At 37.5% G+C, this 23,222-nt stretch overlaps 1 protein-coding gene and 1 long non-coding RNA gene across 3 annotated transcripts in view; one reads left to right on the plus strand and one right to left on the minus strand.

The window, feature by feature from the left end:
* The window catches only part of WDR36 (WD repeat domain 36), a 58,349-nt gene extending 46,566 nt beyond the window's left edge, over positions 1-11,783 (plus strand). Inside the window, exons 18-23 of the mRNA XM_072597382.1 lie at positions 636-733; positions 1,492-1,637; positions 6,964-7,083; positions 7,266-7,347; positions 9,948-10,135; positions 11,366-11,783. Of these exons, the coding sequence (XP_072453483.1) occupies positions 636-733; positions 1,492-1,637; positions 6,964-7,083; positions 7,266-7,347; positions 9,948-10,135; positions 11,366-11,515 (784 nt within the window). The 3' untranslated portion in view covers positions 11,516-11,783. The remainder of the gene's footprint in view (positions 1-635; positions 734-1,491; positions 1,638-6,963; positions 7,084-7,265; positions 7,348-9,947; positions 10,136-11,365) is intronic.
* LOC140496962 (uncharacterized) overlaps positions 1-23,222 on the minus strand; it is a 238,544-nt gene that overhangs the window by 23,765 nt on the left and 191,557 nt on the right. The window contains exon 8 of one of the 2 annotated variants that reach the window (XR_011964469.1): positions 12,000-12,137. This is a non-coding gene — a long non-coding RNA (uncharacterized lncRNA). Of the gene's footprint in view, positions 1-11,358; positions 12,138-23,222 lie in introns of those variants that run through there. The other variant, XR_011964470.1, reaches the window with a different exon arrangement.

Raw genomic sequence — 23,222 nt, forward strand, 5'->3', positions numbered from 1 at the left:
CATAAGGTCTCCTCTAACTCTAGATAAGTTCTCCTATGAGCCTTTGAAATCTTGACTTCACCCTTGTATTTACGAGTGTTTTATTTATTTATGAGTTTAAAAAAAAAAAACTCCTTTGCTCTAAATTATGGGAGAGAAATGAATCTTTGTTCCTTTGCCAAAGAATTGCTAAAACCAGGCTTATCCACTCAGCTTTTTACATTTTAGAAGGTCCAGTATTTGGTGATTTAAATAGGCTTTGTACAGCTGTGCCCAACCTTAACAATTCTAGTTATGTGGAGAAAAGTATTTACCCCTCCCCAAAAAGCTTAACCTGAAAGATAACACTTTAAAAAAGGATTTGTCTGCTACAGGGTTCCTTTAAATAACATGCTTCCCCAGTGCATAGGATTCTGTTAACAAATGCCTTATTAGAGTTTTATTTGTTTAAACTTTGACATTTCCAAGTATTGAATTAAAGCAAGATATATAGTTTATTATGATATTTTTAAGTGAACAGTCTAAATATCTTAATCTTAATTACTGAATAATCAGCCATAATATTAGAATATAGGGATGTGCCATTTAGAAGTTACTCTAAGCACACTGTTTCTATGAACTTTTAAAATATTAACTTGTATTGTTTGAATTCTTAGGTCCAACATTTCCCTGTATTCACTGGTTTCATTACGGCCACTTTCAGCAGATTATGTCCCTTCTGTTGTAATGCTTCCTGGTATCTGCCACAGCCAAGGTATGAGGTGGTCTTCTGGGGGGGAAGAAGAGGCAGCTAATATAATGATAAGGTAACTTGTTAAACACACAATTTAGCGTGTGTGATAACTGACCATATTTGGCCTTCTTGTTAAGAAAGCATTAACTTGTGAAAGCAATTTTTTTTTTTTTTTACAAATATAGTTGGGCACATTTGGGTGTGCCTTCTCATGCATCCTCATTATGTTGAGAAACCAGTGGCTGTAACTTGGTGCCCTGAAAACCGGGAATATTGAAGAGTTTCATTGTTAATTAGGTTGAAGAGAAGGGTGGTGCCATCATTTACTGAAATATAAGCAAGGAGATAAAGGAATAAGTTATAAATTTTCCTTTTGTCTTTTTTCTCTTTGGAAATAGATTTAATTGAAAAACAGGTTAATTGAAAAAGCAGGAGAGATCAGTAGAGAGATTAAAGATTTGAGAAGTTGAGAAGATGATAACTTGGCATGTAGAAAAGGGAAAGTGTTTAAATATATTAGGGTATGGTAGAAGAGGGTAGAAAGTAAAATAGAACATGTAAGTCATTCATGGGCTTCAGTAATAAATACTTGATGTACAGACATATCTTTAAATCACTTATCAAAAAATATATATCAAGTATCATGATATTATATTAGAATGATCTCAAACTTAACCTTTTTAAGCATAATTTAAAAGACTTAAATTGACTGTATGTTTATAATTAATTGTGCTGTATATGTGCGTGCATCTATTTTACCTGGAATTCTTTCTTTAAAGAAGCGGAACTCTCAGAAGAAACTGAAGGACCAAACGATGAAGTGATAGAGTATGACTCACCAGGACAGCTCAGTGAGCAGCTGTTGACTCTGTCACTGCTGCCTGAGTCAAGGTGGAAAAACCTTCTCAATCTCGCGGTTATTAAGGTAATAACAGGGTTATATCGAATGCTGGGGTCCTAAATGAACTTTTCAGAGGTCAATATTAACTTCAGAGCCAAGCATACGTTTATTTTGAGGGGCTTACCTTGTACTCCAGGGCTGATTGGGCAGTGATTGTACAGAGTAAAGGTAAAGGTGGGAGTGAGAGGCTTGGACTGAAACTGTGCTTGTTGATATTTCTAGTTGTAATGTGAGGTTTTTGGATGATCCAGTCCTAAAGCCAGAGCTGTCAAGTATTGGGTCACAGTAATTTTTTTGTTGGTTTTGTTCAAATGAATCCAATAAAGAGGTTTACTTTATTCATTTTGGAAGGATGTATTCTGTAACAAAAAGTAGTTCTCTGTACTTGCACAGCTGAGAGGTGAGGACAAAAGAATTTTCACAGATCTGCCATCAAGCATAAGTTTCCCTTCTTTCCTCAACCTGTTTTTTATTGTCAACAAACATTTACCTTGGTCTCTTCTCAAAGCATGTCTTCAATACTTCTCTATTTCTTAACATCCTTTGTATATAACATAACTTTTTAAACCACCTACAAGAAGTGTTGTGCACCAAAAGGATTAGGCATATAGTAGTTCATGTTCATGTCATGTTCATGACACAAACACTATTTTTACCTATAGTATTCAAAACACTTCTTTATTATTGAGTGATTTACTCAGAGGCTGAATTATTTCTATTTAACTTTCAACTCCTTATGCCAGGTGTGTATGATTGCTAGCAATATTTTTAGAGAATCTTAGAAATGGAAGAAATCTTACAGGTTATCTTGACCCATTTTCCTAACTAATGAGAAAATAGGCTAAGAACAGCTACATTTATGAAATATTTCAAAATTATTGCAAAGTGTAAATCAAAGTAACTTGTAGCAGACAAGTGCTGAACAAATGGTGGGTAATTAGTGCACTCTACATCCCGCAGTTGTTCTCTCTAAAATCTCTTCCCTTTCTCACACTTCATAGGAAAAAGGAGACAGAGGTTAAGTTTAAATTCGGGTCTTCTTGACTTTAGGCTCAGCACTCTATCCTAAGAAGACCTGAATTTAAACCCAGCCTCAGATACTTACTAGCTGTGTGGCTGTGGGCAAGTAACTTAATCTCTGCCTCAGTTTCCTGAAACTACAAAATGGGGGTAGTGATAAGCTCTTACTTCCCGGGGTTGTTTTGAGGATCAAGTCAGTTAATATTTGTAAAGTGTTTAATGCAGGACCTGACACATAGTAAATGCTTGTTACCTTACCTGACATCTGCTGCTTCTACGTTCCCTCCTCTTCTCTCACTTGCCATCCATTTGTGGTTTCTCACCTCAGGAGTCAACTAGTATTGTTCTTTCCAGAGTTGCTGCTGGTCTCTTAACTAACCACTCTGGTAGTCTTCTCTCAGTCCTTATCTTTCCTGATCTCTCTGAGGCATTTGACATTACTGACATCATCTTCTCTTAAATACTCGATATTCTCTCAGTTTTCAAAACACTGTCCTTTCTTGATTCTCTTCCCTACCTGTGCGACTATTCCTCAGATTCATTTTCTGGTTCATCTTCCATGTTAATCAGACAAGTATTTATTAAGCACCAACTCTGTGCCAGACACTATGTTATCTGCTGGGGAATACATATATAATGAATGAGACAATCACAAGGAACTTAGATTTAACAAGAGAGACGACAGGGAAATATAGACACACACATACACACAAAGTGCTAAGAGAATGGTTACAAATAAGCACAAAGTCATAAACAAGGTGGTTTAGATGAGAGGGCTTATGAAAAACTTCTTGTAGAATAAGAATAGTGTGCTTGAGGCATGCCCTAAAAGAAGACTGGGCTTCTGTAAGGTGGAGGTGAAAAGGAGATATAATCCAGGCATGGGAAATGGCCAGTTCAGAGGCCTGCAAGATGGAGATAGAGTGTTGTCTATGAAGAGAGAAAAGACTTATTAGTTGGATTACAAAGCCCAAGAGGGGAAGTAATACACTGTGAAGATGGAAAGATACATTTGGAGCCAGTTTGTGAAGGGCTTGAAAAGCTGAACAGAAAGGTTTATGTTTGATCATAGAGTCAATAGGGAGCCACTGTAGCTGACTGAGGAGAGAAGAGACATAGTCATGTCTTTGTTTAAAGGAAATCACCTTGGCAGGAGTGTATGGGATAGTGTGGAATGGGGAACTTTTGAAGCAGGGAGGTTAATTATCAAGCCATTGTAATGGTCTTGGCAAGATGGGAATAGTACCTGAAGTGGGGGAGGGGAGAGGAGAGGAGTAGAGGAAGAGTCAGATTCTAGAGATATTGTGAATGTAGAAATGACAAGATTTGACAACTAATTTCATATGTGGGGTAAGGAAAAGTGAGGAATTGGAGTGATGATAATGCTGAGTTTACAAATCTGGATGTTGGAGGGATGGGTGGTGGCTTTATTGGAAATAGGGAAGCTTGGTGGGCTTAGGGAGGAAAGGTGGTGAATTCTGTATTGGACACATTGACTTTAAGATCTTGTATATCCAGTTTAAAATGTCCATTAAACAATAAGTGATGCAAGATGAAGCTGAGGGAAAGAATGAGGTTTGATAATATATATATTTGTGAGCCATTGGCTTAGAAGATAAAACTTTAATCTATGGAAGCTGATGAGGTCACTAGTAAACAGTGTAGAGAAGAGGGCCTGTGTCAGAGCCTTAGAAATATGCATAGTAAAGGCATATGATCTGTGATGAACCACAAAGGAGTCTGAGAAGAAGCAGTCGGACAGGCAGAAGAACCACCAGAAGAGAGTAGTGTCTTGGAAACCTAGATTGCATCTTTGAGGTACACAGTCAGATTTAGCAGATAGGTTAAGGATAAGGATTGAAAAAGGACTGTCAATTTTGGCAATTAAAAAATCATTAATAACTTTGAAGAGAACAGTTTCATTTGAGTGATGATGGTGCAGAGGTTGAGAAATGAGTGAAAAGAGGAGAATTAGAAGACTGCCAGGGTAGACTTTTTTTTTTTTTTTTAAGATTTTGGCTCTGAAAGAGAGTGGAGATACAGCATGATAGTTTGAGGGGATGTTAGGATCTAATGAAGGTTTTTTTAAGGGTAGGGAAAATTGGGCATAACTAAAGTCAGAAGGGAAAAAAACTAACATACAGTGAGAAGTTCAAGTTGGAGAGAGGAATGCTTGAGTTTGTAATCTGTTGGAGAAGAAAGGAGATGGGCTTGCAACTCTAGAGGGGCTGACCACAGCAAGAACCCCCTTATTTTCACTCAGGCATGGTTTCCGAGGGAAGAAAGAGCCTTTCTTCAAATAGCTTCAATTTTCCTAACAAAGTAGGAGGCCAGGTTCTCAGTGATAACTAAATGTGCAGGTGTAACCCTGTCCTGAGTCCTCTTCTTGTTTTGTTTTTGTTTTTTGTTTTTTGTTTTTCCCACACCCTGTCATGGTAACCTCAGCTCCCCTGGATCTAGTTGTCATCTCTGTGCAGATGACTCATAGAAGCATACATCTAACCACATCTAGTTTCTGAGTTCCAATACCATATTATCAACTTCCTATGGGTTCTTTCAAACTAAATTTCCCATAGAATCTCAAACTCAGCTTGACCAAAACAGAACTCATCTTCCCCCTTTAAAACCTCTCCCTGTTTCTGTCCTTTATACCACCATCCTTTCAGTCATTCATGGTCATTACCTGAGAGTCCTCTTCTGTTCCTTATTTTTATTTATCCCATGTACTCAATCTGTTTCTGTCCCATTTATCCTTTTTTCTCTGCTTGCACAGCCACCATCCTGATGCAGACATGCTTCATTTCTTGTCAGAACAGATGAGTAACTTCCTAACCCATCTCATTGCTTTGTGTGTCTCCTCTCTCCAGTCCATCCCTCACACGTCTACTGAAGTGACTCAAGGAGACCCTGACCTTTTCTGGCTCTGTTCCACATCGCTCACCTCCACACTACACTCATCATATGTCCTGCAGCCAGATTGGCTTCACTGTTTCTTATTCACAACCCTCTCTCTCCCATTTTCCTGCCTTTTTACTGACCATTCCACATCTCTCAGATATACCTTGTTCCCTCACCACTTCTGCCTCAAAGTGTTCCTCACTTCCTTCAAGACTCAAGAAGTACCACTTTTTACCTGCAGCTTTTCCTGATTTCCAGCTTCTAGTGCTCTGCTTGCTGCATTACTTTGTGTATCACATATGTGCACATGTCATCTCTTAGGTAATTTAAGCTCTTTAAGAGCAAGGACTGCTTCATTTTTGTCTTTATATCCCTAGCCCTGTGTCAGTCTTGTAGCCTTTTAACAAATTGTTGTTGTATTCGTCCTTCATTTGACTGTAGTCAGCATAAACATATTGAAACAATTAATTCCTTCCCTCTCTCAATACTCAACATGGATAGATGAAATTTTTTTTCAGTTGTTTAATATCAGTAAACAGTTACTTTCTCTTGTATTGATTAATGTTTCTAGTTTTCAAAAGTCTTCTTTAAACCTTTGAAAAATTTATTAATAGTCGTGTTAAGGTTTCAGACATCTTGAATGACTTCTGATGTCCCTTAAGGGCTACTTTTCAATTTAAGAAAATAATTCCACATCTCATCAAATGATTCGTAACAGAATTTGGCCAAAATTAATTCTTCTAATGAAATAATTGTGCACAACAAATGATTCCTTTTGGATCTCAGTTTACTGTCTTTAATCAAATTTCTTGATTGTGTTCTGCTTCTGCTCCACATGAGGAGAGTGATTTTGTCCTATCTTGAATATTCCATTGCCTTAATTTTATACTTAAGGAGACTGAGATGAAGTTACTTAAACAAAGTCACCCACCTAGTAAAGCCCAAACTAGAACCCATCCAGCTTCGTAGTTTCTTTCCTCTCTTTCATGATGTAGCTCTTAAATCTTACACATATTTTCTCTTCTTTCGAAGATATAGGGCATCAGAAAGGAGTTTAGAACAGAAGTCTCAGCAGATGGAAAGGGAATTATCAGGCATTACATATGGTGAAATAACTGGTATGAATTTGTTAAATGAGAGATAAAAAAATGAAAAGATTTTAGAGCCACTTAGCTAACTTTATGACTATGGACAAGTTCAGTTGCCTAAGACAGCTCTTTAAGGCAGTCTGTGATCTGGGCTAGTGGAATAGTGTACATACACCAGTGAGATTACTGATCCTTGACATATTGAGGTGTTTTTCATTTGAAAATATGATTTATTATTTTTTATTTCTTTAGTATTGATAAAGGAGTGTTCAAGATATTTAAGTGAGCTACAGAAGTTTTTTTGTTTTACAAATCTCTTCATCTTTTTATTTTCCTTTTATCAGAAAAAGAATAAACCAAAAGAACCTCCCAAAGTGCCTAAGTCAGCACCATTTTTTATACCTACAGTTCCTGGCCTTGTACCAAAATACCTTTCTTCTGAACAAGATACAGATGCCCAACAGGTAAGATCACAGATTGAAAGTTCTAAACATGTATCCTTCTTTGCCTCCCTTCCCCCGCTTTAATATTAGTTGGGGTCGAAGAAGAGAATAAAGTTCCACTTCCTCCCAACTATGTGCCAGGTACTGGACCGTCATACTTTTATTTTTTTTAATATGTAATTTTGGTGTTGTTTTTTTTCAAGTCTAAAGTGGTAAATCTTGGGATTTTGGCTCAAAAATCTGACTTCTGTCTGAAACTTGAAGAAGGACTGAGCAATAATCAATGTAAGTAAAAAATCTAAAATTTTATGTCTATTCTAAACTCTGAAATATATAAAGAAGAGATAGCGAAGTATTTATAGCTAGTACAGTAGTTGGATTTTATAGTTGCTAACGTTGTTGTTCAGTCGTTCAGCTGTGTCCAACTCTTTGTGATCCTATGGACTTGTCCATGGTGTTTTGGGGACAAAAACAGTAGAGTGGTCTTGCCATTTCCTTTTCCAGGCCAATCGGGGCAGGGGCTGGGGTTAAGTGACTTGTCCACAGTCACACAGGTGGTAAGTGTCTGAGGCCAGACTTGAGCTCAGTTCTTGCTGACTCCAGCCTGATGCTCTATCTACTGAGTCAGCTTGCTAGTAGTAGTAGCATCGAAAAAAAACCAAAAAAAGCAACCTTAAAAATTAATGAGCTGAGTATGTTTTGTTTTAAATTTAGTTTTCAGTAATTTTAATTTTAATTCATTTATCTGAATATCAATCAATTTATCTGAATATCAATCAGTATTGGTGTACAGATTGATACCATTTTGTACCAATGTTGGTATTTTGTTTTGGGTGGAGAGAATTCTTACGGGACTTGTGATATTTTTATCCATTTAATGATATTGTCAAACATCAATTAAATTTGGCATTTTGTAATAAGCAATTTGATAACTTCCATCTGCTCTAGTTTACTTGAACAGATATTTTTCAGAAGTGAACTTTGAATAATATCTTTTCACAACTGGAATTTTGTCTAGTCATTATTGTTTCTTTTTATTTTCTCCTTAAATTTTTTTTTTTTTGTAATTTCAGTTGACAGCATTTTTTTCTGTTAATTTGTCCCTCCTACTCTTCCTGCTCCCATTAAGTCAAACCAAAAAATCAAATCCCTCAATTCATAGCTAGCTACATAGCCTGGCAAGACAATTGATTACATTAGATATTGCCAAAAGTACTGGTCTCTTTCTGAATTTTAACTTCATCTCTTCCTTTTTAGGACATGAGTAAGTAGCCTGTTGAATTTTCAGTCTTTTGGACTGATGGTTTTTGTGTTGATCAAAGTTACAAAATCTTTCAAAGTTGTTTTTCTCTATGATGTTATATTATACATTGTTCCACTAGTTCTGCTTACTTGGGTCTGCATCTATTCATAGAAGACTTTCCAGTTTCTTCTGAAATTATCTGTTTCATCATTTTTTAATGACACAGTAATAGTCCATGATACTCTTATCATAGTTTGTTTAGCTATGCCCCAAAAGGAAGAAATCCTTTTAATTTCCAACTTTTGCTACCATGAAGAGCTAGTATTAGTATTTTTGTTTTGTTAATTTTGTTTTTGTATTTTAAACTTTTACAAATTTGCCCCTCCTGTCCCCTGTGAGAGGTCTCTCATAACAATGTAAAACAATTAAGTTAAACTATTAATACACTGGCCTCATGTGAACACTTTCCACCTCTGTAGCACCTCTCTATCTCTCTATTTTTAATTAACAGATCTATTTTTTCCCTTCTCATCCCCATTCTAACCTCTCGGTCCCTCAACCTGCTCACTTTCCCTTGAGTGCTACTCCACTCCACCTCAGCCACTCACAGATATGGTCATTGATCTTGCCATTGTGCACAGATGTACCACCTCTGTGTTCAAGAATTCCAAAATTCCCTTATCTGACCGTAATCTATTGACCTTCTTTGCTGCTGGGCAATCCCACTATAACTGCTTTAACAACTCACTATCTCAATCTCCACACTGGTTCTTCCAAGCCTTTTCATTTCTCCTCGAATCTCAGATGGCTCTCTCTCCCACTATATTTGCCACGAGCTCCCTTTTCTCTCTTCCTCATCTCCTTTCACTTAGGTGGCTTCGTCACTGTCTTCTTCTCACTCCTATCTCATAAGATGAGGTGGTCCTACTCTTTACCAAGGCTGAGCCCTCTACTTGTTCAAGTGATCCCATTCTTTCCTGTCTCCTAAACAGACTGTCCCCTCTGTCATCCCCACTCTCACTCACTTTCAGTCTGTCTCCTGGCTCATTTTTAATTGCCTACAAACATGCTCGTATCTCCCTCATACTAAAAATCCTTTCTTGATTCTTCCATTCCCACTATTATCTTATATCTGTTTTGCCCTGGTAGCTAACCTCCTTGAAAAGACCATCTACAATAGATGCCCCCACTTTTACTCTGCTCTTCTTAATCCTATGTAATAAAATAGCCTCTGACCTTATTTGCCAAATCCGGTTTCTTAATCCTCATTCTCTTTGATCTCTGCAACATTGGACACCATTGATCACTTCCTTCTCCTTGATAATTCTCTAGTCAGAATTGTCTGGTGCATTTTGTAGATGTATGTAAAGGAGGTTTGGTGGGACTGTGCTGCTTCTTCCTGCTTCCAGATAATCAGAGACTTTTAAAATGTTATTCACAATAATACTATCCTCAGAATCTGTTTTTTTTATTACTTGGAAGCTATTTCTCTTATTTGCAGAAATAAGTTGCAAATGATTGAATTATGTAAAAATTCCTTTTAATAAATAACAGATCACTTACATTCTAATGATATGATTCTTTCCTATTACAGATAACCACAAATGGTAACTGATTTTTTTTTTTCCCCTTAAAAATGCAGATGAATCTCCACTTAATGTTCTGAAGGAATTGGGCCCTTCAGCGATTGAAATAGAGCTACGCAGCTTATCTCCAGAGTGTGGTGGTTCTGTAAAACTCATGCAGAGTTTCTTGAAAATGATTGGGTCAATGTTAACCACAAAGCGTGATTTTGAACTGGCCCAAGCATATCTAGCTTTATTTTTAAAGGTAACTAGTATTTATGAGAAGGGAGCTTTTTTTTTTTTACAACCACATATGTACTTTATGAACATTTCAAAAATAAAATGATCCCTCTCCTGAATAAGATATAGCAATCTAGACTTCCTTCTTCAACTCCCCAAAGCAGTTATGATTTTGCTAGTTTTTCTTGCATGAGTAAATAGGACCTTCTTCGTCCTGTGTAGTTATTTGTGAAATTGAGTTCCAGGTGGCTAGAAAGTTGTTGAACTGGCATGAGCTTCTTTTGAAATGATTATATTTCTACAATGGTCAACATTCGTAAGGTTTCTTTTAATAATAGAATGCAGGCAAGGGAAAAAAATGTGCTTTTCAGCATAAGCTACTTCATTCACTGTAGTAAATAGCAGTTTTCCTGAAAATATTAATTGTTCTAGTTTTTTTATTGAAAGGAGAGGTGTACATATGTGTGAGTGTGTACGTGTGTGTACATACATACACATCTCAGATGAGATGTGTAAAGGGCTTTGCGAACTGTAAAACACTGTGTAAATGCTAATTCGTATTACTATAGTTTTTTAAGCTAAGAAAGTTTAAAACTGCACTGAGACTTTTTGGAGAGCTATTAGTTAATGAATAATATTCAATATTAGATTATTCCATTTAACCATTTTCTTTAAAATATAACTGTTCCCCAAACACTAATATAGAAAGGAAAAAAATGAAACAATTCTTATCCATCATCACAGTCCTTACACCCATTACCTTTTAAACATATTTGTATAAACTTATGTACATATTGTCTCCCCTATTAGTAATATATACTCCTTAATTGTAGGAACTGTTTCATTTTTGCCTTTTAATCGTCCAGCAGCTAGCTAGTACAGCATGTGGCATGTTGTAGTAGGTCCTTGATCATTTATTATTGTCTTAAGGCATAGGAATTTGAGTTTGGTCTGTAGACCAGGTTCCTTTGGAAGTCTCACAATTGCCTTCCTCAGGCCACTTGTAAAAGCAGAGTGTAATGATAATTACTAGACTATGAAGAAATCTAAAGAATAAAAAGTAATGTTAATACAGAAGAGGAGAAAGTCTCTGCTGGCTGAAGGAAAGAATATACAACCACTATAGGCACTAATTAAACTTTGAGAAGATATAACTAAAACTTTGGGGCCTCTGTAAAAATATAGATAGAATAGTTGAAGGTATCATTTTCTAAAACCTACACAATTTAATTTATGAACATTTATTTATTTTCAGTTGCATCTTAAAATTCTTCCTTCAGAGCCAGTACTACTAGAAGAAATGACCACATTGTCTTCACAATTGGAAGAGACCTGGATCCATCTGCAGTCCCTCTTCAATCAAAGTCTATGTGTTTTAAATTTCATAAAAAGCGCTTTGTTATGAAGGACCTATTTTTTATTCCTGCTAAATATAAAAACTCTGAAACCTGCAATTTTGGAAGGGAGGCATGACACAAGAAGGTGATTGGTAATTAACAAGGTTTTAAACAGGGACTAAACTGAGTTCTGTTTTACCCAATTAACCCTTTACTGTTTCATTATATAGTAGAGGAAAAAAAATGCTTATAATATTGACTGAATTTTACAGTCACTGATTTTTCAGCTCTAATACAGATAATTCCTTTGAATTAAAGACATGTATTTGTTTTATATCTCTTTAGAAATTCATCAGTTCATTTTCAGTACCTTTCGTTCTTTATTTTCCTGGTCTTACATGGTATACTTGTGATAGCCTGACTTTTAAGATCATTTTCATCTCATTTAGTGTCTCTTATATTCCATGCATTCACATTTTCTTGCCATTAGAATTGGACCAAATCTGCCATGTTATTATGATAGGGAACTCCAAATGAAGACATTTCCTTTACCTGTTCAGATAAGCATCTTCTGTTCTGGTCATCTCAGCACTCCACGTAGCCCTGCGTGTCAGAAATTAGATGACGCTTGTATGCAGTCATGTCTCAGAGGCAGGAATTGAACTCAGGAATGTTATCTGCTAGGTGCAGCTAGATGGAAAAATGGATAGAGTGCCAGTCAGGAAGACTCCTCTTGGTGAGTTCAAATCAGTCCTCAGATACTTACTAGCTGTGTGACCCTGTTTGCCTGTTTCCTCATCTATAAAGAGCTGGAGAAGAAAACTACTCCATTGTCTTTGCCAAGAAAACCCCAGCTAGGGTCACAAAGAGGCAGGCATGAGTGAAAACCACAGAACAATAACAAATGCTATCCACTGCCTCTCTTAAGTGGTATTTCTAAATTAAATCAAAGTGCAGAACAAATCCTTATTCTTTCTAGCAGCATATAGCCCTAATAAGTGGACATATCCCATTGATAAAAGTAATATACATTGTAGGGAAACTTAAAAAAAGATTTACTCATTTATTTCTTTATGAAGAATTAGAATTATAGAGTTATTAACTTTTGATAATTGGAAGGTACCTCTGCCTCTTCTCATTTTATAAATGAGAAAAGTGAAGCTTTGAGAGATTTTGACTTTTCCAAATTTACATATTGAGTGACAAGGCTAGGACTAGAACTCAGATGTCTCATTCTGGTGCTCTCTTTGCTGTACTGCACTGAATCAAAGAATGGCCAGACCCTTGCTCTTAAATCAAATGAGATAATATTTATAGAGTGTTTATCACAGTGCCTAGCAGCCACATAGTAGGTGCTATAGAAATGCTTGTTCTTTTCTCACTTGAAATCATCCCCAAATGTGCCACCTCTGTTGTTAACAAATTGTTAAATCCTCATATCTTACCAAAACTTGGTGGCTTGTCACATCTCCCTCTGCTTTCCTTTACTAAACCTCACTCTGGATCTGCACCATGACCTCCAGTCCCTTGACCCCTCAGTTCTCTCTTAGACCATCTTCACTACACTAGCTAATCTCTCCTCTTTTCCCCAGTTTGACCCTTTGATAAACAAATTCAACTGTACACTGTTTTTTCTTGAATCTCCAACTCTCTTATTGGAACTTCTGGGAGCCAAGATGGCAGAGTGATCAGTAAATGCTGTACCTCTCCCCTTGTTGACCTTGAAAAACCCATAAAAGAGTTCCCCAGGAAAAATCCTGAAACAGTGGGATTAGCCGAAGGGGCAAATAGTCTCTTAGCCCGTGAGTCTAGGAAAATCACAAAGGAGGGGTCCCTGTTGCTTAACTGAAGGGGACCAGTGCAGAACTGGAGCTGTCCCAGACAACTCTACTTCAGTGAACAAGGAGGAGATCCTGAGCCTGAGGGGGTGGAGCCTGCAATCATCAACACTAGGACCCCAGGCATGCCTCAGCATAGCACAGTCTTAAGGAAGACACTAATGCAAACACTAGTTCACCAACCACTGAGCCTGCCTGCGCTCAGGAGAGGAGACGTCCTGTGGCCAGACCACCCCTCCCCCACATTTAATGCAGCTAGCTCCAAGGTAACTCTGGGGAAACTCAGAAAGATTTCACTTGGCCTCTGCTTTGGCACATCAGCCAGCTCAGCACCAGGTAACCTACAGCATTCTAGCCCCTAGCTGAAAGAATCAGAGGCCACAGTACACAAAGCCTCAAGTTCTAAGCACAAGAATGATGAGATAGAGCCCCCTGTGCCCCAGAAGCAGAGATCCACTTTAAAAGCCAGGAAAAGGGCGATCATCATGAGCAAGAAGCAAACCAGAGAAGATAAGACTATAGAATCTTTCTATGGGGACAAGGACCAAAACATGAATACCAAAGAAGGCAGCATTGAGACTGTACTCCCATCTGAAACTTCAGAAGGGACTCTGAACTGGTCTCAAGCCTAAAGGTCATTCTTGGAAGAGCTCAAGCAGGGTTTTAAAATCCAAATTAGCGAAGTAGAAGAAAAACTGGCCAATGATTTTTAAAATGTGAAAAAAAAATCACAGAAAAATTTAAAAGGGAAACTGAACTAATGGAAAAGGAAGCACAAAACCTAACTGGGAAAATTGGACAAATGGAAAAGCAAGGACAAAAACTAACTTGAAAATAACTCCTTAAAAGGAACAATTGGACAGTTGGGAAAGGACATGCAAAAGTTAATTGAAGAAAACAATTTGTTAAAAATTAGAATCAGGCAAATAGAAACCAATGACTCTATGAGACATCAAGAATCAGTCAAGCAGAATTTAAAGAATGAAAAGATAGGAGAAAGTGAATAATATCTAATTGGAAAAACAACTCACCTGGAAAATAGATCCAGGAGAGAAAAAATCTAAGAATTATTGGTCTACCAGAAAGCCATGATGAAAAGAAGAGCCTGGACAGTATCTTCTAAGAAATCATCAAGGAAAATTGCTCAGAAGTCCTAGATCCAGAGGTCAAAATAGTCATTGAAAGAATCCACTGCCCCTACCTCATTTGGATTATTCAGTGATGGCTGTAGAGAACAGTCAATAGAGGTAAAAGGTATTATGGGCTCAATATCTAGGCTGGCTCTTTCTGTAGCCTCCAGGCATGTTGTGAGTATGGTCAAGTGGAAAGCCATACCATGCAGTTAACATACAATACAGTATCTTCAGGCAGGTAAAAAATACTTCTTCTCTAGTGATGGAGATGAAGGAAACTAACGTATTTTGTTATATCAGATTCTATTACAGTACCCTCTGTTACCTTTGAGGAAGGTGGTGGCACCTGGAAGACTACAGAGAAGCTGAACAAAGTCACCAGGCCTGTCTACAGCTATTCCTGATCTTGTCCCAGTTGACCAGGTAGCCCAGGCCCAGGGTGAATGGTATGGGGCTATACATCTCCCCAGTGCTTTTTTCTGTATTCCTGTCACTGAGAAGTCAAAAACAGTTTGCTTTTGCCTGTAAAGGAGTCCAATATAGCTTCATTGTCCTGTAGAGCTACTAAAACTCTCCTTCATACTATCACATTATTGTTGGCAAAGACCTGAAAGAAGCCTCCCTTGGGGGCATTGGTGTATACCACTACGTTGAAGACAGTGTTGACTGGGGCAGATGAGGCCACTGTGGCAGAGGCCCTAGATCAAATGGTGGCCAATACGAGACACTTAAATGTGGAGAAATTCTAGGCATGGTACAGAATAAGCTATTGACATTTGCTTCCTCTCAATCTAAGGAGGAAGCCCAAAGATGTGTTGACTCTTCGTGTTTTGGAAAACTCACAGTCCCCATCTGGATAGCCTGATGGCCTCCATTTACCAAGTCAGTGTCTTTCAAATGTTATCCAGAACAGGTTACAATTCCTGGAGGGTATAGCACTGTAGCAGTTTCTCCCATTATCCCTTATGACCCTGCAATGCCCATGTTTCTGAAAGTCTCTGACCATAAAGACCAGGTTGGGTGTAGCCTTTGGCAGGTGCCAAGCCATGTTCAAAATGTACCACTGTCAGGTATCTGAAGATCCAAGTCTTCTAGAGCAGTCATTCATTATCCTGCTTTTGAAAATCTTTTTCTTCCCCAGTGGATAATTACTGAAATATAGTTGTTTCTGAACAAATAGATGTCCCAGAGTCATACAGTTATCCTCTGTCCAAAGTTGTCTTTTATGAGTTGGTTGATACAAGATAGTTTCTCTAAGAAGATGAATAGAACACAGGAAGCTTCTGTTGCTAAATGGAGATGGCATATTAGAAATAAAACCTGCCTGGGTCTTTTTAGTGTAAATGCCTTCACAAATAGGTGGTGACTGTCAGAAACTGGGGCCTCCAGGAACCCTGCCTTCTCCACTGGCCAAGTAGGATCCCACCTACAAGGACTTGCCTCCTGAGGAAGGTCATTTTGCCTTATAGACCAATAACTCCATCCTTTACAAGGAAGGCATACAGAACTGGACGTCAGTAGCTCATCTGATAATAAGGGATATCCTAGAGAGTAGGGGTACTGGTAAGTCCTTCCAGTTGCCTAAGCTCCAGGCTGCATGGCTGATGCATGAGAGATCCTTGAGGGATGGGGCAGAGAAGAGCTACATCTGGATTAGTTCCTGGACATTGGTCATGGGCCTGGCCAAGTAGTGTAAGTCCTGGAAAACACAGGACTTGGTAATTAAAGACTTTTCCTTTTTGAGGTCAGGACCAGTAGAGGAATTTTGCTAATGCTGTTTACTGCATACAGTATGTTTTGAGTCATGTGAGAACCCCTCAGAGATATATACTAGTCTGGGTTAGAGCTGTTATAAAAGTCGTAGATGTTGGGAAATAGATTTGGACATTTGTCAATTTGGACATTTGGGTAGTGATGTGATGTGCTGTGATAACCCTCCCTAAGAACCAGGCAGCTATGCCTAACCCAGCTGGCCCTCAACCCATTTCCAACTAGCAAAATAACAGTCTCTCATCTCAAGGGAAGACGTTTGCTCCTATGGACCAACAACTGTTTCTCCGTGCCCATGTTATTTATCTAATCTCCCAGAAGCCATGGAGAGGAATGAGAGGAGGGGATGGAGAGGAGAGGAGAGGAGGGGGAAATAGGAAAGGAGCCAGTAAAACCCAAGTCAACTGGGCATCTTTTGGCCATCTAAGTTTACCTTCCTTTGGAGAGGAGAAGGAAGGGGAGGGGAAGGCAGACAGGAAAGAAGGAGATGAGTTACCCAGCTAGCATTCAGCCAGCTGCATCTACTCACATCCTTCATTGCTGAAGAAGACCGTGCCATCAGAGAAATGATGACATGACTTGCCCTTGACTTTGTTTTGAGTGAGGGAGGGCTGTGCAGGTCACCAGCCTCACTACTCCTCCAGAGTCATCTGAATCCAGAGACCTGATATTCCTGAGGATGACTGGAAATGACCCAGGATGCACTAGGAGACCTTGGGCCTAAAGAAGGTGGCACCTTCATCAAAGAGGATTTTAATAGAGATAACTAGAATATAAGAACACATGAAAGAATGATAAGATGGAATGAGGTTGGATAGATCATTAATTCAGAGAAATAATAATGTAAATCTGTCCTGTTAACCTGTTTTTGTATGGCCTACAAGCTAAGAATGGTTTGTACAATTTAAGTAACAATTTATTTAAGTTTGTATTGTGTCTATGTAAGATGACATATTGCAATGTAATACAATTTGAAATATTTCTTATTGTGTTATTGTTTTCTATTTGGCCTATTCTAATAGGACTCAAAGTCTAAGTGTTCCTGGGAAGAAGAAAGCTAACATAAAAACATGAATCAGATGTGGAACAGGATGTTTTTTCCTTTATGAGAGGATGCTGAGCATATGATTGTTATTAGATAAGCCTTATCAAAGCATAATACAGTTCATTGATTTTGCCTATTAACCATTTTATATTTCACCTCTGCACACAGTACTCCCAATAATATAGCTAACTTCCATTTTTCTTCAAGTGGCTTCTTTTCTATTAGAGTTCAAATAAATACAGGTGTTTTTCCTTGTCATCAATCACTGCTATACTGAGGAAATAGCACTCTCACTACCTTGCTGGTGGGAAATACCACTGCTACAATGACAGAACCCTGGAACATTCCAGTTCTTATAAGGTTAATGCTAAAGGAAACAAACATACAAGAGAGAACAGAAGTCACCAATGTCAGGGTTGAGAAGGGCTGTCTTCCTCTGCTCCTTGCAGAGATCTGGTCACTTGAAGAGCCATATCCAAGAGAGCCACTTACCAGAAGCACCTTGTAAATTACACATGACCACCCAGAGCTTCCACTGGAAGCACATAGAATATGTGTATGTGTTCTGGAGGTTGGAGGGAGAAGGTCTCCATTGTATACATAAAGTTAAGGAATTTAAGGTAGGGCAGGTCATGAGGAGTAAGAACCTGTGAGAATAGATTAGCATGAAAGAAATATAATAAAACTAGTCACTGGGACAACGTACTAGCTTAAAAGAATAAAGGAGGAAAAAATGAATAAATGGAGAAAACCAAATCTATTCATTGTAACCTTAAAAATGTGGAAAAAATGACAGCAAGCATTTATTAAGCTAAAACTATATGCTGGGTCCTATGTGTGTTCATCCTTCGTTGCCAAAGAAGACCATGCCATCAGAGAGATGATGACATGACTTGCACTTGACTTTTGTTTTGAGTGAGGGAGGGCTGTACAGGTCACCAGCCTCACTTCTCCAGAGCCATCTGAATCTAGTGACCAGATATTCATCAGGATGACTGGAGATGACCCGGGATGAGGCAGTTGAGGTCAAGTGACTTGCCCAAGGTCACACAGCTAGTCAGACACATCTCAAGTTTCTGAGATGAGATTTGAACTCAGGTCCTCCTGACTCCTGCTTTATCCACTGCACCACCTAGTTGCCCCCTAGGGGTCCTATACTAAGCATCGGAAATACAAGTAGAAACAAGGAGCAGTTTCTGCCCTCAAGAAGCTTACATTCTAATGATGGAAGGAGACATACAAAAAGAACCTGAAAAGTGTTTGTGTGAGGAGAAGACAAAGGAACCTGTCTGGAGTGCACAGTAAAAAAAAAAAAAGGCTGGAGTGCAGCCCAGAGAGGAAACATGGATGGTTTGGGCCTCAGTAAATGGAGGTTCTGGGAGTGGTCATCCAAAAGAGAGAGAGTCTCTAGGAGCAGAGGATACTTCCAATGTGTGAATTCCAGGATTGGAGTGAGACTTCAGGATGAAGGATCCAGTAGACAAAGTCCTGAATGCATCTAAGAGAGGAATGAGACCAATTCCTAGAAAGGAACAAGTTGTTGTTGTTCAGTTATTTCAGTCATATCTGACTCTTTGTGACCCCATTTGGGTTTTCTTAGTAAAGATACTGGACTGGCTCAACATTTCCTTCCCCAGCTCATTTGCCCAGAGTCACACAGTTGGTAAGTATCTTAGGCCAGATTTGAACTTCCTTACTTCAAGCCTGACATTCTATCCATTTTGCCATCTAGATGCCCAGAGAGGAGTAACACAATGCAATAAAACAAATATGACAATGGATAGGAAGAACAATTTGTTGTATAGAAGAAACACATCTAAAAATACACATACAGAATACAAATGAGAATCTGGAACAAAATTCTCTATGTATTAGATGATTCTCCCAAAGCAGAAGTTGTAATCATGATGTCAGACAAAGTGAAAACAGTTTAATAATATTAAGAAAGATAAATAGGGAAACTACACAATTCATAAAGTTACCAATGACAAAGAAACACGTTCAGTACAAACATATATGAACCAAATAGCATTGCATCAAAATTCATAAAGGAAAAGGTAACATACAAAATAACAGAGATAACAACATAATTGTAGAAAACTTTATTGTTTCCCTCTTTCTTAATACAGGAATTGTAAGGTTCGAGATACCAATAATTAACTACAAGGAAATACAAGGCACACAACACTATTGTATAGCAAACTTACTTTGTTGGTGAGCCATACTTACAATAAAGGCATTCAGGGAGCATGGACAGGTCCAGTGGAGCCCCAGGTAGAATTGAGCACCTAAATCAGTTAAAATCTGGTGGGTTTTCAATAGGATTCTTATCTGGGTTAAATAGGACTGGCATTGGGAGGAAGGAGGAGTGAGGAAGCTGAGCCAGGCTGGTGGGAGGGGAAGGGGAGGATGGTTTGGAAACTGGGGGCTAGGTTATATTCAAGTTCCCTGTAAGCACAGAAAGATCTACTGAGAACTGAAAAAACTCTTGGACAAGTTGAATTAGAAAGATATAGCATCTTTTGACTAGAATATTAAAGAAATAGCCCTTTGTGACTAATTCAATTTCATTTTCTGAGACTAGGCTGTTTAAGTCCTCTTTCACATGAATAATAATTTGGCTATCTTACATTTCTTTTAAACTTATATTTCTTTTAAATTTTTAGTGTTGATTGTATATAGTTGTGTGAGGTAGGTAGTAATAATTCTTTTTATTTCTTCTCTCATTTATTGTGATTTCACCTTGTTTTTTATTTTGGTAATTTGACTATCCTCACTTTGCTATATGTAAGGGTGGAGTTTCATTGATTATCTTACCCATCTAAAATTATTTACCTTTGTTCGATGAGAAAACTTCATGAGTGAACCAATCAATAAGAATTAAGTGTGAAAAGAACCTATACATCTTCTTCAATCAATCAAATCCATTGTGTGAGAAACTTGGTTATACCCTAAGGAATATGTATTAAAAAAAAAAAAGAAAAAGAAACTATCTTAGAACTAGAGAGAGATTCTGAGAATAGGCCTCCAAGCACTCCTCTGAGGATGAAAGGTAAACTGATCTGTCTTTTTTATTTATGTTGTATCTACTTCTCTCATTTCTTCTTTTGTGCTTATTTTGGTCTAATATATTTGATATTTCCTCCTACCTTACTCATAGGGACATGTGGGTCCTTAGAATAGCTTGCCCAGATTCAAGATACTCTTTGAGTCCACATCTACTAGCTTATGTTATGTTAGCTTAAGAGACTCCAGAGGTGTGTTTAGTTTTTTTTCTAGTCAACTAAAGGAAGAAAAAATATTTGAATAGCTAGTGGGAACCAATTGCATAATGTCTTCGCATGCTCTTCAATCTCTCCAAGACACTTTTCTTCTGTCATCATGATTTTTCTAGAGGAGAGCTTCCCAGGCTCTCTATGTGGGGAATTTGTACCAGATGACCAAGCTTAACCTCCCTACATGTATCATTTCTTCTGATCACAGTATGAGCTTCTTAAGAGCAATGACTCTCACACCATCCACTTCAAACTTTTTTTTTTCTGGTAGTATCTGGTGATGGTCAAATTAATTTTCTCCTTTTACTGTCAGTCACTATAACTCTGGAGTGATGCTTATTAATTATTGAGTACTTAGTAAAAGATATTTTTAATTCATTCCTTTTTCAATTTCTTCATGCCCTACCACAGGATTTATTCTTATTATGATACTCTGTGGTACTGACAAATTAAAGTATATGTTCCAGGCGGATTGATATCTGAATCCTGTCAAATACTTAAAGAACAATTAACACCTAAGCAACTCATATTATTCTCATAAAATTAGGAAAAGTACCCTACAAAATTCCTTTTATGGGAGAAATGTAGAAGATAGATAGGCAGACAATATATAATTCATATAATTCAACAAAGACAAGCAAATTTAAAAGAATTAAGAACTCTGATCAATGCAACGGCCAACCAGAAGTCTCATGATAAAGCATGCCAAAAAAGAGGTAATGGCGTCAAGGTGCAGATTAAGACAAAAAAAGTTTATTTGGCCAAAGTACGAGTTTGTTTTGTTTGACTATGCATGTTTATTTAAAGGGTTTTGTTTTTCTTTATTTTTTTCCTCTGGGGAATAGAAGTGGGAAAAAGAGAAAGTATATTTTTGTTAATTGCACTTAAATATTAAAAAAATAAATCCACAAATTATGACAAAAGGCATCAATAAAACTTAAAAAGAAAAAGTCTTTAAATAGAATCTTTACAGTACTTTGTAATGAGATGGGAAGTGATCATGAAAATCTCTTATACCATGCCATATATGAAATATATTTGCTTCAGATTATTCTACTTTTAACCATCCCTTTCATGGGAAGGATGGAATGTCAAATCTCCAGACTAATGGTGCAGTTAATTCGGATTGTCCTCCTTTTCAGTGCAAAGGCGGGGAAGATCAGGGAGACTTCTCATTCACCATCACTCTCAGTTCACATTAGATTTTTAGGTCTTTCCAACAACACCCTTATTGGCAGTAACAGTAGTGACCTACCCGAGTATCAGAGGAGAGGAGAAAATTTAATTAATATTTCAAATAGGTATGTAATTAAAGATGATAATTTCAGTATTTCCTTCATCTCTTTTGTATATTTCTTTGATGTTTCAATAACGATATTTTCTTTTTCCCCATTGAGTCTTTTTTGGCGTCACCCTCCCCTACACCTGCCATAATTCCTCTGCAAAAAAAAAAAAAAAAAAAAAGCCTTCCCTTGTAAAAAATACTTAAAGTCAAAGCAAATTTACACATTGATCACGTCTAAAAATTTATATTTCATCTTATATCTCTAGTCCATCTCATTTCTACCAAAATGGGAAACAGGATTCATTATCAGTTGTCTGAAGACATGATTTGGTCACTGCTGTGATCTTAATCAGAGTATTACTCTGCAGTATTGGGTTTTTTTTAGCCTATAGGTGTCACTATTTCTTCAGTTTTCCTCCTCCCGGGCGGAAGGGGCAGGTCACAGATAATCCTGTCTCCAGGTCCTGGGCTCAGTGGAGGAGTATTTTCTCCTCTAGTCATTTCTCCTTACTGTCTATCTATCTCTTTGCCTCTTTTACTATGTGCGTGCGTGCGTGCGTGTGTGTGTGTGTATATGCCTTTCAGTATCCCTCCTGGGAGCTGAGGGAAAGGGAAACATTTACCTTCTTTTTTAATATAGAAGAAGGTGGAGGAGGCTACATAGTCAATATATTTTCTCCTGATTTTGCTTACTTTACTCTGCATCAGATCATAAAAGTTCTCACAGGTTTATATGAATCTGTCACTTTCAATCACTTGTTCATATATTTCAATATATGAATTTAAAATCCACTGAAGCTCTTCATTTATAATATTTTAAACAGTTTATAAAACTGTTTTAAAATGTACATATAAGAGCATTTTTATAGGTGACTTGCAAATCAATCTCTGTAACAAAATTATGTAACAATAGAATCCTGTCTAAGCATTTATTTCCAAAATGCTCTTTCCATACTGTAAATTTCTTTCAAAAGGTAGTTGCATTCTCAGTCATTGTAAAAGGTTGCTTTTACCGTGAAGAGAAAGATTTAGTGTCTTTATTTTTTTCCCCTAATCCCTGCTACTCAGCATACTCCTGAGAGATATTTGTCATTACAGAAAAGGCCAGTTGGAACATATGTATATTTGCACCAGAAAAATGTGTAACTGAACTTTAAGTTCTATAGTTTTTTTTAAGTGCACGGACATGCGATAAAGGGAAGACATCTGTATGGTATAAGAGATTTTCATGATCACTTTCCATCTCATTACAAAGTATTGTAAAGATTCTATTTAAAGACTTTTCTTTTTCAAGTTTTATTGATGCCTTCTGTTGTAATTTGTGGATTTATTTTTTTTTTGTTTATTATTAAATTTATTTATTTAACTTTTAACATTCATTTTCACAAAATTTTGGGTTACAAATTTTCTCCCCTTTTATCCCCTCCCC

Source organism: Notamacropus eugenii, chromosome 3 (assembly GCF_028372415.1).
Source record: "Notamacropus eugenii isolate mMacEug1 chromosome 3, mMacEug1.pri_v2, whole genome shotgun sequence".
NCBI lineage: Eukaryota > Metazoa > Chordata > Mammalia > Diprotodontia > Macropodidae > Notamacropus > Notamacropus eugenii.